The sequence below is a fragment of the Anolis carolinensis genome, chromosome 3 (genome assembly GCF_035594765.1).
Source record: "Anolis carolinensis isolate JA03-04 chromosome 3, rAnoCar3.1.pri, whole genome shotgun sequence".
NCBI lineage: Eukaryota > Metazoa > Chordata > Lepidosauria > Squamata > Dactyloidae > Anolis > Anolis carolinensis.
In genome coordinates, this window is record NC_085843.1 from 53583188 (window position 1) to 53598278 (window position 15091).

The window sequence follows — 15091 nt, forward strand, 5'->3', positions numbered from 1 at the left end:
ACATGATCTCTAATAGAATAGTACTCAATTTTACAGCAAGTGATACCTTACAAGCACAAGATGTTTAAACCTCTTCTTCCTATCCTGGATGGCTCAGATTAGGTAAACCAGTAGTATTTTTTACTACCCTTAAATTATTGCCTGAGTCAGGAAAAAGGCTGACCAGCCACTCTTCATTATGCAATACAAACTGTGATAATTAGATAACAGCAGCTATTTATAAACTAATACTAAGTACACTCTTTCTCCAAAAGTACTGTTGCCAGGGTACCTGGCACAAAATCCTCTTTTTGAAGAAGTTTTGTTGAACAATAATTATAACAGTAGCATTTTCTAATAGTCCAATTTTATTTTATTTTTTGTGTTGCATAATTCATTTTTGCCAAATGGAGAAATTTCCTTTCTGTGTTTACAGTGCGATACCCAGGAACCAAAACATACATTGATCCAGACACATATGAAGATCCATCACTTGCTGTTCACGAATTTGCTAAGGAGATAGATCCATCACGAATACGGATTGAGAGAGTTATTGGAGCAGGTAAAAATTACATCACCTTTGCTTTGCGAGTATGACTAATTTTAAAAAAAAATCATAAAACACTGCTCTTTATTCCAGTTGTTATTAATACAAGCTGAACATCATTAACTCTTGTGGACTTGTGGGAAGGGATTGTTTTTGTCTCACAAATCTAAAAAGAAAAATACTGGTTCATGTGGGAGAGGCTTCAATAATGACAATTTTTTCCCTAACTGTTAGAATAGTCATGCCTAATCTATAATAATTTCATTTCCAACAGGGTAATCTAATCTCCTAGAAACATAATGAAAATCATGCTGACATATTGAGCTTAGATACTATATCTAGATCTTGATCTAAAATACACTTAAAGTACTTAACAGAATTGAGTACTGTCAAAAAGGCATGTTATTTTCTCTCACTGGTCTAGATAACATAAAAAAATAAAAGAGAAAACACATGTAACATTAAATTGTTTTAAGGAACATTACATTTTAAATTGAATTGAGTTAGAGTTATTTCATGGAATAAAGAAGAACTTGAAAACAGATCAATTCTTAATTTCCTTTTCATATGTCAACTCATATTCTATTGGATATTTCTCATCCAGTATTATATCACAAAACAAAATACATTTTGCATTCTAGTAAGTATTCATCTAGGGATTCTGTTACTAAACAGGGAGGAAAGTTTACATACACATGAATAAATCTTTTTTAACTCAAAAGATTGCATGAGCTGGAGAACCTTTAAGTGTATACTTGATTTCTGGAACTAGATGAAATATAATTGCCACTATACATTCCTGCAGTTATGCAGTGAGAAATATCTTGGAAAACTTCCCACGGACATGGCTAGTATCCATCACTCAAAGCCTGGAGCGACATAGGTCAGGCACCAAAGCAACATAAGAGGGAAGAGAGGTGGAATCACCCTCTCCTCCCCACTTCTCTGATTCCTCTTGTGCCCTGACCGATACTAATCCAGGCGACAGACACTAGCATAAGTTTCCAGTCCCAATTCAAGGTGCAGGTTATGACCTAAACAGTTTGTGTCCTGCTTATCTTCGCAATTGTATCTCTCTCTATGAACCGGTGTGAGCTCTAAGATCTGCTGGGGGGGGTCTTCTCTCGCTCCCACCTCCATCACAAACACAGTTGGTGGGGATGAGAAAGAGGGCTTTCTTGGTGGTGGCCCTCTGGCTCTGGAACTCTCTCCTCAAGGAGATTAGATTAGCCACCAACCTGTCCATTTCCTGTAAAAACTTGAAAACTTGGCTGTTCCAACGTGACTTTGAATCACGGTTTAGTTCTCAATCATGGCTGCCCAACCCTAATTTAATGCTTTTTCCAGCACTTTATTCCCAGTCCTGGCCCTACTGCTCTGCATTTTAAAAAAGCTCTTCCCTCTTATATCTGAACATGCCCACTTTTTCCAACTCTGGTTGTACTGTTGATTGCTGTGTTTTATGATATTTTTACTCTCTGGTTTTTAATTGTTTTAATTATGTTGTTTAATTGTTATATGTTTTAATTATGTAACTTTGAATTCTTTGTGTATGCTGGGTTTAGTCCCCATGTGAGCCACCCTGAATCCCTTTGGGAAGCTGGTGGCAGGTTATAAGAATATTGTCTATTCTGCCTTGGTCAGACCACACCTGGAATACTGTCTCCAATTCTGGGCACCGCAGTTGAAGGGAGATGTTGACAAGCTGGAAAGCATCCAGTGGAGGGCGACTAAAATGATCAAGGGTCTAGAGAACAAGCCCTATAAGGAGCGGCTTAAGGAACTGGGTATGTTTAGCCTGCAGAGGAGAAGGCTGAGAGGAGACATGATAGCCATTTATAAATATGTGAGAGGAAGTCATAGGGAGGAGGGAGTAAGCTTGTTTTATACTGCCCTGCAGACTAGGACGCGGAACAATGGCTTCAAACTACAGGAAAAGAGATTCCACCTGAACATCAGGAAGAACTTCCTCACTGTGAGAGCTGTTCAGCAGTGGAACTCTCTCCCCCGGACTGTGGTGGAGGCTCCTCCTTTGGAGGCTTTTAAGCAGAGGCTAGATGGCCATCTGTCGGGGGTGCTTTGAATGCGATTTCCTGCTTCTTGGCAGGGGGTTGGACTGGATGGCCCATGAGGTCTCTTCCAACTGTACTATTCTATGATGATGATGATGATGATGATGATGATGATTATTATTATTATTATTATTATTATTATTATATCATACCTTTAAACTGCCACTACAACAAGAATGGCAGCCTTTTATTGACTATTTAAAAGAAGAAAAGAAAATGAAAATATTGGGATTATATTGGGGTAGAACCACCCCATGTCAATGTTATACTCACCATTTTAATCCAAACTCAAATTGGTCTTGAAAACCATCCAGTTCCCACACATTGAATATTTGTACCATGTTCATGTTCACATGATTTAAAGACTTTGATATGAAAGGTATTTCTTGTTATCGTTTGGTGGACCCTTAAAAGCCTGTTCTACCTTTTGATTTTTTTGATCCCAAGAAAAGCCTACTGTGCCATTTTGCTTTTCCATTTGCATCTTCAGTCACTCTGTGGTATTAGATATTAATTCTCTTTTCTAAAGGAAGTAATGTATTTCCATCAGATGAAGGTGATTATGGCCACCGTAAAGGGAATATATACATATATCTATACCTTCAAATTTTAAAAACTTTACTACTTTGAATTTTTTTATTTCCCACTGTATGCAGAAAAAATCAAACAATTTCCCCAGATTACAATATAGCTGTCCTCCAACATTTTATGTATGCTTGGTGGTAGGTAAAAGAATTAGGGATATGTACTGAACTGGACCATAAAGAAATGAAGTAAAAATTATATGAACACAAAACAAGTGGGGGAAGGCAAGAATAAGTTTTTGTTCTGTGTCTTCAGGTTGTTTCCAACTTAAGGAGAACCTAAGTTGAACTTATTCTAGGATTTTATAGCAAACTTTTTCAGGGGAGGGTTGTTATTGCCTTCCTCTGAGGCTAAGAATGTGACTTGCCCAGTGTCGCCCAGTGAGTTTCCATGGACATGTAAGGAATGTTAGACAGCAAAAGAGATTTGAAGATGGGCTTAAAGCTAACCTTAAAAACTGTGGCATAAATACCGAGAACAGGGAAGCCCTGGCCCTTGAGCACTCTAACTGGAGGTCAGCTATTACTATCAGTGCTGTGGAATTAGAAAAGGCATGAATGGAGGGCGAAAGAGAGAAACGTGTCAAGCAGAAGGCACGTCCAGCCAACCCTGACCAGGACTGTCTTCCCCCTGGAAATCCAAGTCCTCACTGCAAAATAACATGCAGATCAAGAATAGGTCTCTACGGTCACCTACAGACCCACCACCAAAACCCTATACTTGGATGGCAATCATACTCGATCACGAGTGATATAAGCTATGCTAAGGATTTGAACCATGCTTCTCAGGATTATAGTCTAATGCTAAAATCCCTGCACCACACTGTTCCTATTTTATGTTTTTATAATATCACTATTTCCAAATATAAATACAAATTGGGTAGTACTAAGCACTACCTTATTAATGTCTACATTTACTAGATTCAGAGAGATTATTTTAAAATAAGCAAATCTTGCTTAAGGGATCAACAAAGTACTTTATCTTCTGTATCCATTATATGCCATGAGATACATTTCTGTGGTGAAGTTTTATTCATACATGTATTTAAACACAACTTATCTCTAGCAAAGGGAATTAATAATTGCACTTTAGGCTAAAACGCCTGCCACCAGAGATATTATTTACCTCAGGAATTAATACAGTGATATTTTATAGCTGTATCAGCTAAATATGCTGCTGATAATGTGAAACCTTTTGCTCCTTGCGGACAGAAAAGACTGATTAAAGCAAAGTGGCGACAGGGAGAAAACTTATAATGAAAATAATTCATGATGACTCACTCTGTGAAATATCAGGATTATCTTTTATATCTTTTTAACAGCCACAACAAAATTTGGGGTTGATAAGTGGTAGTTAAATATCAGTGATGGCTAAAGGTGAAATCAGTTATATTGTTTGCTGTTTGGCAAGAGGTTTTTTGGCACTTGTGCTACTAAAGTCTGTTGTGATTATGAAAGGATTCATACATTCTAGGTTACTAAACTTTTGATAGCTTTCACTGTGTCTATCATAGCACATTGACTCCTCCTTGAGTTTTTTTCAGTTATTCCTTGCATAGATTGCTGTGCATGTCTCCCAATAATCCTGCTTTGCTCCTTGTAACTTCTCTTCCTTCTCACCTATTTGTAGGGAGTGTAAGAATCTTCCAAGTAAAGGATGATAAAACCTAAGGGAGGATTCTGTTGAATAAAGGTTAGACTGAGAGAAGCAGTCGCTCAGTATCAGAGGTTTTCCTTGAAATAGGATCTGAAAATTGCCATGGTTGGGTAATCCTAACACAGTTATGTAGACTTGGGTCCTTGATAATTAAATAATTCTTCAGCCTTAATCTCAAAAGAACAGTCCATTATTATTTATTTAGGTTTTCTGTATATTAATGTCTGAAGACATGGCTTTTTGAGTCTAGGACGGAACAGGGAACAGTGACCCTCTAGATGTGGTTAGATTTCAACTATAAACAGTCTTGTCAATATATCCATTAGAAAGGATGCCATGAATTGCAATCCAATAAAATCTGTAGCCCATGCATTGTCTACCTCTTATCTAAGCTAAAAATGTCCATGTTAATTCAGTCTTTGATTCACTCGTTCAATTTAGATAAAAGCTATTTTATTTACCTGTGCTGACTATAATGTGACTTTGAAAATTTATCACTTTGAAACATGATAAATCCCTGCATCACTGTAGAGTGCTACTTTGACTATGATATGTTTTTTTTAAAAAAAAAAAACTTTTTTCCATAAGATCTTATGTCTCCTTGCAGTTGAGGAAACTATAATCACATTTTTATGACTACCAGCTATTTGAATTTATTTATTTATTTATTTATTTACATCATTTTTGCCCCACCCTTCTCACCCGGAGGGACTCAGGGCAGCTTACAACAACCTACTGTACACCTTTTTTTTTTTTTTTTTGCAGCATTCTCATTATTGTTCCTGAAATCATCCACACAAATACCCCAAATCAAACTAGATCTACTCAGATTATATCTTGTCTAAATTATTTTTATCATATCACTCCAAAACAATGTGAATGTATCATTATGCCAATTGTGTCTTTACTGTCTTTGGATTAGTCTTCAAGTGGAATGGTTCCATACTCAATTACACCTTGAATAGAAAGTGTTAAGTAACCTTGGCAAGAATTCCACCACACTTCAAGCACTGATTTAAATTGTATTTGTATGATTTGTCCTCTTGCCCTTTATGTCACTGATCAGAAACCTTCATTCTTAACTATTCCCATGTTATAATTTGCAGAATTTAAGAGTAAACAGATAGATTCCATGGGATAGTGAGCAGAATCCTTTGGCCAGAAGCATGATTGCCTATACAGATATTAGTACAGGAACATCTGACATAAATTGTTTACATTCTCATAGCTATATGTGTGCTAACATTCTAATAATCCTGTTTTTAATTTGAGGTGAATTTGGAGAAGTATGCAGTGGTCGCTTGAAAACACCTGGAAAAAGGGAGATTCCTGTTGCCATAAAAACTTTGAAAGGTGGATATGTGGATAGGCAGCGACGGGATTTCCTTCGAGAAGCTAGCATCATGGGACAGTTTGACCATCCAAATATTATCCGTCTTGAAGGAGTTGTGACAAAAAGTAAGAATTTAGAATATTTTGCTTGCTTGCTTATTCCAAAGTTCTTTTTGTATTTTTGTCTGTTTGTCCTAATCCAGTAAGAGCAGCCCAAATGTCCATGAAATTTTTGCATGTGTGTGCTGCTTTATAGGGAACGGTGCATACAAAAAAGGTGTTTTGTATAGTTTCAATCATTGTGATTGAACTTCAACCCAAGTACTAAATATTAGTCTTGTGCATTCGGGGTAAACCTTAATCTGTTTTGTGTCTCGGCTTTCAGTGGGAACCCTGATCCATTTCAACTTAGTATCCCAAAATCGGGAGGATGGATATTTGTTTTCAGGTTTTTTTGATGCCAAAAGATCTGTTTTCTTTTGGCCCATTATTGGATGGGGGCTTCCCACCCAGGCTTCCCTTCTCAATGTGCACTTTTGAACAGGGTTTGCCTGACCATCTGGGAAGTCGAAGGGCTCCCTGGCTGAGGCTGAAGACCCATCATGTCCTTGCTCCGCAACCCAAAGTGTAGGCCCAAAGCGCCCAGGCCTACAAAGCCCAGAATCTGTCTGCCAAGTAAGGAGTGCTCCTTACTTAGTGGTTGGGTGCAGGGCCTTGCAGGCCCAGGCACTGTGGGCCTAAACATGTAGCAATCAATCCGAAAAGCAGACTTGGAGCTGGTACCCGCTCCTGCCTGCCTTTCGGATCAAGTTTATTTTCGTTCCAGGGGGGCCTTCCTGTTCTATGCCATCTCCTGTCGCCACTGCCGATATCTCAGGCCCGCCTTGTGGGAACAAGGAAGAGGGCCTTCTCTGCTGTGGCCCCCCGATTGTGGAACTCACTGCCCATTGAGATTAGGCAAGCCCCAACATTAGTAGCCTTCAAGAAAGACCTGAAAACATGGCTCTTCCGTTGTGCTTTTGGAGAGTAACTACTATATACTTTTTCTCTGTTGCTCCCCTCCAATATCTATCCTCTAGACTGCACCACTATCTTATGACCCTGTTCTTTGTGGTTTTTATTCTTATTACTTTCTCACCCCGAGTTTTAACTTAGTGTTCATGTGGCCCGCCCTTGTTTTTATTGTTCCCCTGATTTTGGGTTGTAATGTATATTATTATCTATTGTATTGTTCAATGTGTTATGATGTGTTGTTCTTTTATATTCTGTTATATTGTATTGTTCTGGGCATGGCCCCATGTAAGCCGCCCCGAGTCCCCGTTGGGGAGATGGTGGCGGGGTATAAATAAAGTATTATTATTATTATTATTATTATTATTATTATTATTATTATCCGAATGGACAGTACAAAATGGAAGCATGAATCAGATGGATGATACAAATACCAGGCCCATGTCTACTAAATATCCATTTGACAGAGATGAACACCTCTCAGTTGGGACAAAAATGTTAATTATGATTCAACTGTGCAAAATCCATACTATTGGCTTCTTTTAAAAATACAATAGTATACAATATACATTTTATAACATTTATTTTGTAAGAACTCAAGTTAGAGAATAAAAGCCCATTTTACAGACAGTATAACTTTAGCAATGCTTTTATTTTTAAAGATTAGGTTAATTTTTTAAAGCTGTGATTATGGGAGGTGCCATAGTTATAACAGTTTTCATATTTGGAGCAAAAGACAAATAAATAAAAGTTTCTAAAGAGTTACGAATTTGCAGAACAAAAGGTTTTTACTCAAGGTAAATGGAAACTAAGTCCATGGCAAAGAAAAGTTTTCCATATAGCAGTGATGTGGTATCTTTCTTTGCTTATGAACCAAAGTTCCTCTGGGGTAATGTATCACAGGCAGTGGGAGAGACTGAGGATAGTAGTGTGTAGGACCAGAGGCAAAGATGGAGAGTAAACTCTTTATTTCTTTCATTCCCTATTCTCTCTCTCTCTCTCTCTCTCTCTCTCTCTCTCTCTCTCCTTCATTGTTATCACACACACACACATCATACAGTACTTTTGAAATGAGGAAGCTGAGGACTGTGAATAACCTTAGGACAATGGCATGGACTCTGTTGCAAACTAGATAGCTTTTAAACTGGAAGTGGTGTGTCAAATTGGTTGATATTCATACAACAGGAAGTCAATGTATTCATTGTACATTGCAGATAAAATGAATTAATATGCCATATAATTCAGAAAAGTATGTGTCAAAATATACTTGTTTTATTAGTGTCTCTTCATGAAACTGACAATACCCATTCAGATAATAGAGATGGATATACATATATTTAAATATACTTTTGCAATCCCTTGTACTTTCAAAGTACTGTTTCTTCGGAGGCTCTTCTCATATAGACGGAGAGGTTAGCAGACAGCTTTTAAAGACAGATGATAAACCATATATGTGTAGAAAAATATCTGCTAAGGCTGGTTATCCATTTAATTTTAAGACTAATACAGTAGAAATGTTTTCCCAACAAGATCCTTACTCTCACTATCTCATCAAGTCTGATGATTTGCAATTCTTCCTTATGTTCATTACTGTATTTTAAGGTTTCTGTAAATGGAGGTGTTGACAGTATGAGAAAAATATGTTCTCAGATCACTGCAGTATGATTAAGACCTCCTTTTTATAACTATATTGGATTTTAAAGTAAAACGTACTACTGCTGTAATACAAGTAACAAAAACAGATGCACAGAAAACCATAACTCATGTTATTATGTAATAACATGAACAGCAGTATGATACTACCACATTTGGTAGCATCTGTCTCAGATTATATAATCTTCTCCTGCTCATAATTCTTAAAAATATTGCTGAGTACAGTTTTCTCCAAAAGCTCTTATCCAGCTAAAATACATATGTATCTGAACTATTGTATCCCATCCATCCTGATCCATACTTTGGCATTTTAAATTCTTTTAATTTTCTTCAAGCGAATTTTAGGTACTGCAACTAAATTCTCAGACTTCCTTGTGTATAGGAGAATGCACGGTATAAAGAGCATAGGGATGGGTCCATGTAACTTCGACTGGTGAACAGACTTCACAAAAAGGCATTGAAAGTCTACCAGGGTACATATTTCAGAACTAAAAAAATGAGGTATAGATGGTGAAAAACAAGTTGTTTCTGGGTTTCTAGAAGACAGCTTGCATAGCCAAGACCAATTCCAAATCAGATGAAAGTCTATTCTTATTAAGAGTTCATCAACCAAATATACCATTTTGAAACTGCATCCCAGTAGCTCAAATAATAGAATGCTTTTTAATCATTTTTAAATGACAAATATTATTGGGATGCTTGGATGTTAATCTAGCTAGTGAGCCATCTGAGAACATTATTACTCAATGTGATGTTCTAAGTAACTCCATCTGTGTTTGGAGAATTAATAGAGTTCTCCAGACACAGATGCTCACAACCTGCAAGCAATTCATTCTTTCTGCACCATTGTCCTAAATTTTAGCGTGGAAATGTTAATGCTCCCTTTCATCATATAAATACTGAATGAACATATCATGGCTGAATACCATGGCTGGATACCAGTATGGCTTGGACTGCAAATTACTGTGGGTTACTGCTTCTTCTTTTTCCTGCTAATGTCAAGTGTGGTAGGGATAGAAAATAATTGTTGAATGCTTGCTGACAGGAAAATAAAAAAAATAAAATAAAATGTTAGCCATTTCTTGTCACAATAAGAATTCCAGCATATTGCAGAGTATAAAAATTGTTCCCATCCAAAGGAAGATTTGAATATTCAGTATTTTGCACAGAAACACCCAGAGCCAAAAAGCACACATAGAAAATAAAACCAAAGAAATTAAAACCATGGCCTATTGGGAATCCCAACTAAATGCTGACTCCTCATTTGACCATTGGTTCAATGAGACTAAGGCCCCATCTACACCGACCATTTATGGCTGTTTGAAACTTCAAACTGTAGTAGCCAGACAAGAAAACTTCACAAAAGCACACAAAAGAAAGCCATTGTTATGCATCAGTGCTCTGTGGTTTAGGTAATTACCATCTGGCCATCAAATTGGTTCCAAGATTTCCTATGTAATCAACTGCACAATGGAATCATTTTCATCAATACCAGTGTGAAACTGAACTAAAATCAGTGAAGATTACTTGAGGTTAGGCAAGTATATTGTGATGTTTTTCTGAAATCAATTGCTGTGCATGGTCCAATAAATTCAAAGACCATCAAAGACTTTTTTCGTTGCCCTTTGTTTCCCCATCTAAAGAAAATCTAGTTACATATATTTCCTTGGCACTCACTTTTGAACCCATGGTTGGTTAAATGTTTCTCCTGAAAAATCATATATATATATATATATATATATATATATATATATATATATCCAAATATATTTGAGTTATTTAACATTAAGGAAATGTTTCTTTAATTCATTTATATTGTTTTCATTCATGAGTGAAGATTCCGTACACAGTAAATGTTTGTGTCACTTTTTTCAACATTGGCTTGAAATTTTGTAGTTCATAACAAAATGTTTGAAACTGAAGTTTGTCTCTCAAGTTTCAAACATTTTCCTGTAACAGAAGCTTCACAAAACTAAATTTTATTCCTACTTAACCATACTGTAGTATTAAATCAGTAAGTAGAAATGCTGAAAAAATTGAGGTCTTAATAATAATAATAATAATAATAATAATAATAATAAAACTTTATTTATACCCCGCCACCATCTCCTCAACGGGGACTCGGGGCAGCTTACATGGGGCCATGCCCAGGACAATACAATATAGCAAAATATAAAAACAACATATCATAATACAATTAAACAATACAATAAATAATCATGTACAGTACAACACAAAATCAAAAAAGCAATATAACAGGGCGGGCCGCATGAACACTCAGTTAAAACATATGCACATCTTGAGAATGTATGATTTGGGCATTATATACATATTTTTCTAAATTTGCATATTTAGTTTAGGTAATCTTTACAGTAGATAGGAGATGATACAAAGAAAAAAATAGATCAAATTATCAATACATTTTCTAGCTATTTGAAATTGGACAATTACTTACATTTTCTGCTTGTTCTTTTAAAAGTGCTTCTTATTTGCAACTATGGAAGGAATTCAGTTCATTGCAATATTTTTTTAAAAACATAATTATCTGGCAACTGCTGGCTTGGCTGCATTGTAATGGCTATTTTGACTAGTGAGTCTGTGTATGAGTATGTTATGACCAGTTTACTATAAGGTTTTGGTGAAGAGCAAATGAATAATAGTACATTATGTAGTCTTTCCTTAGTCATAGTGCTTGTTTGCTGTATATTATCTTATGGTATATTATCTAAAAAGGGTTATTGGTTTATAGGGAGAATAATTTTAGTTGAATAGATTAATAAAATAGATTAATTTAGATGATTAATCAATAATCAAGTAATTAATTGATTATTAAATCAATCTATTAATGTAGATCGTTAATACAAAAAATTAGATTTTGATCTTTAAAGTATGACAATTTTATTTGCTTTAAAAAAACCCTATTTAAAGCAGTTCAGTTTGTATTCATGAGAGTATTGCAGTATGAGCCATTTTTGAGTTGCTACATAGTCTAAATCCATTTGCTATTTCCAACAAGAGTAAATCCATTAAATCAGTGGAAATTGCATAAATGCTGACTTACCAATTTCCTATTGAAGCAATGAATCTAATCTGTTAAGGACTAGCCCTAGGATTTAGGCCACAGTATTCCTAGCTATAGGATAATTATCAGATATAATCTTGACACTGTGAACTCACTGAGACATACACCACTGTAAGTGCTTAATGAATCACTGTCCAGCAGCAAGAAACAGTTGATCTACAGTGCTTAGGCACACACTTTCAACTCTACTAGCCATTCGTTATTAAGCTGTAGCATTGCTTGAAGTTCAGTTACTAGGAGAAGTGATACATCACAGTGTTTTTATCTATTGACTGGAAAAAAAACACCAAGTCACTAAATTACTTCATTGCAATAAATTTTAGAGTTCAGTTCAATTAGAATCATAGAATAGTAGAGTTGGAAGAGACCTCCTGGGCCATCCAGTCCAACCCCCCGCCAAGAAGCAGGAAATCGCATTCAAAGCACCCCCGACAGATGGCCATCCAGCCTCTGCTTAAAAGCAGAATTATCTGGGAATTATCAAAGAATAAATCAACAGGTGCTTCTCCATAGTATAACAAAAAATCTGGATGTTATTTGTTACAATATCAGAAACTCAAACTAATGTAAAATTCGATTACTGTGGTTAGATTTTAAATTCCTCTGGAAAGAATTCTGCTCAACCAACATCACCACTGAAGACAGAAGAGGGAAACAAGTCCCTTCCTTTGGCACTAAGAATGGGTATGGTTGACTCTAAAAAAGGGGTCAGTAAAACTCACCTTGTGTCCCTTCTGCCAGCAACAGTCTTTATTGAAGTGGGTTCCTTTCAGTGAACAGAGGAAACCCCTTCATTCATGGAAAAGCCTCCTTGGAAGATCCAAAGCAGGATTGGTCCTGTAAAGTATTTAATAAGTTTTAAAAAACATGATGTTTCTCTTTATGATGGAAGATGGAACAGTAAATGGGTGCAACTCCCTTGGCTCTTACATTGATTTTGAATTAGTTTGATATTCAAGCCAGTATTTTCAGAATGAAGGACTGTTTGTGTGTAATCCTTTTTCAGTATTAAGGGAAAAATTAACTGAGTTTTCCCCATTGTGAATTTTATTGAGATCCACTAGGCTCCATTCCAAAACGTGCTGATTTTACGGTTGCACGCAACTTCCTACAACCTATGATACAGTTTTTCAGGTGGTGGTACAAGAGCCTGCATGAGAAAGGAGAGTTGGTAAAAATTGCACACTAGCTGGTGTGTTCTGTGAGAAGACTTTGCTCACAGATATTTTGATGGAGCGCTGTGGTTTTTAATCTGTTATGTTCCCATAGTAGGGGGTGGGAAGTATTGCATTCATTTGGTCTCACTAGAGAATTCTTTTCTTAAAAAAGAATTTTATTAATTTTTTTATACTACATTGAAAGAGTGAGAACAACCAAGGTAGTCTCACTAGAGAATTCTAACATCCAAAAAATGTTAGAGTTATATTCACTGTATCCACTAGAATACTAGTATTCCCGTGGTATTTCCAGCACTTAGGAATGAGCAGTTTATTGTCCTGCCATCCCTTGTTCTGTTTGTTCCTTTTTTTATCTGGGTAACTGTTCTCATTCCCTTGGCCACATTTCAGCCAGATTTTCTGGCTGATTTCTCCTATCCATGGTATTTATCCATATGAAGGCCATCATGTAAGCCATAGTGTGGAAGCACAGCAGCAGCATCTCCTAGTTCTTCCTTCCTACTGTAACCCTTTATCACACGATCTCCACCTTTTTTCCGCCAATAGCCAATCTTGACATGATGGATCCTTACATGTTGTGATTAGGACATCTGTGTCTGATATTGCTTGTCAGATGAGATCACCACTCCTACCACCAAAATAATGTATTATGAGCTTTAGAAGATTCCAAATGCTGCACCATACAGATGCAAGTAACCATGGAAAAGAAGGGAAGTGTGGTATTTCCTCTTCCTGTATGCATACTAAGAAAATATGTACTGTATTTGCCTAGGGGATTTTTTCTCCTGGAATTTTCTTTTTGCCCTTTCTCTGTTGTCTGCAAGGTGAATGAAAGGGTTCTAGGAATGCAACAATTCTGCTTTTTTCAGTTTAGCTATGCAATGATACACCTAAATCCCATAACAGGTTTACTAGTTTACTACTTCTGAATGCTTTTAAGAAGTAGGAGAGAGCTTGCTCTAACCCCACCTTAGAGGAAACTGGAAATTGTTAGGTTGCTTAACCCTAATGATTTACCTACATCTCAGTTTGGTATATGTTGTTGTTTGGTCAGATGGGGCCATCCTTTAGGTCCCCTAGGATAACATGGAAGATTGTATAAATAACAAGCATATGTGGGTGCCATGCATATTTCCTCATTCCCTTTGGGAAATAGAGAGATGACTAAGATGAAGTAAGCCCACTTTCCATCTCCTCTCGACTGTAGGAAAGTGTCCTGTGTCCCCAAGATGTCAGAGTACAAATGGGAATTCACACAAAGACATGTAAAGATGCATTATTTCTGGCTAGTAAAGCATCATACAGCTTGGGCATCATGATGATTGGAGAGGAAGGAGCAAACAACAACAATGTTGGCACATCTGCAGACTCATCATACAGCTCATTTACTCTCCTAACCACTCCCACCTTGACATACCAAAACAATTGCATGAGCATGTGAAAGAACAAAAGACATTTGTTGTGTAAACAAAGGAAACTTTTCTGAGAAGTGATGTGAATAGCTAGATTGATTTAACATCAAATAGAGAAAAGAAAAGAAAAAGATTGCTGAAGCATTCACAACCCCAGGAAGTATATATCTGTGTGTAAAATCATCCAGCATTTTTCTCATCTGGTTTATTGTTCTATAATGCTGAGACTGCAGATTCTAATGTGTTTCCAGTTCCTTGAGTTTAGACATACACAAAAAGAATTCTTCTTAGAACCACTTTGTGGTCACCTTGGTTATGCCATTTACACAAAGTATGTGTCCTGCAGTTCACACAAAAGTTGTACAATAAAAGAACAAAAGCAAAAATTTGTTCACCCTGGTCTTGTTTTAGAAACAGCATTGATTTTGCGGTTTGGGGTTTAAACAGACTCATTTATTTTATTTAAACTGCATTGACTGATAGGCTTGTTGAAAGTGTTTGAGGTAGAAAACACAGGCAAGCGTTGTTTGTTTGTTTGACGTCAGTCTGCTTTAGTGATTCCTTTCATCTTGCTTTGGAAGTGC

At 36.5% G+C, this 15091-nt stretch overlaps 1 protein-coding gene across 8 annotated transcripts in view; it reads left to right on the forward strand.

Moving 5' to 3' along the window:
* epha6 (EPH receptor A6) overlaps positions 1-15091 on the forward strand; it is a 579601-nt gene that overhangs the window by 439593 nt on the left and 124917 nt on the right. For all 8 annotated transcript variants that reach the window (XM_062974910.1, XM_062974912.1, XM_062974911.1 and 5 more), the window contains 2 exons: positions 416-541; positions 6112-6297. In XM_062974910.1, the coding sequence (XP_062830980.1) occupies positions 416-541; positions 6112-6297 (312 nt within the window). The remainder of the gene's footprint in view (positions 1-415; positions 542-6111; positions 6298-15091) is intronic.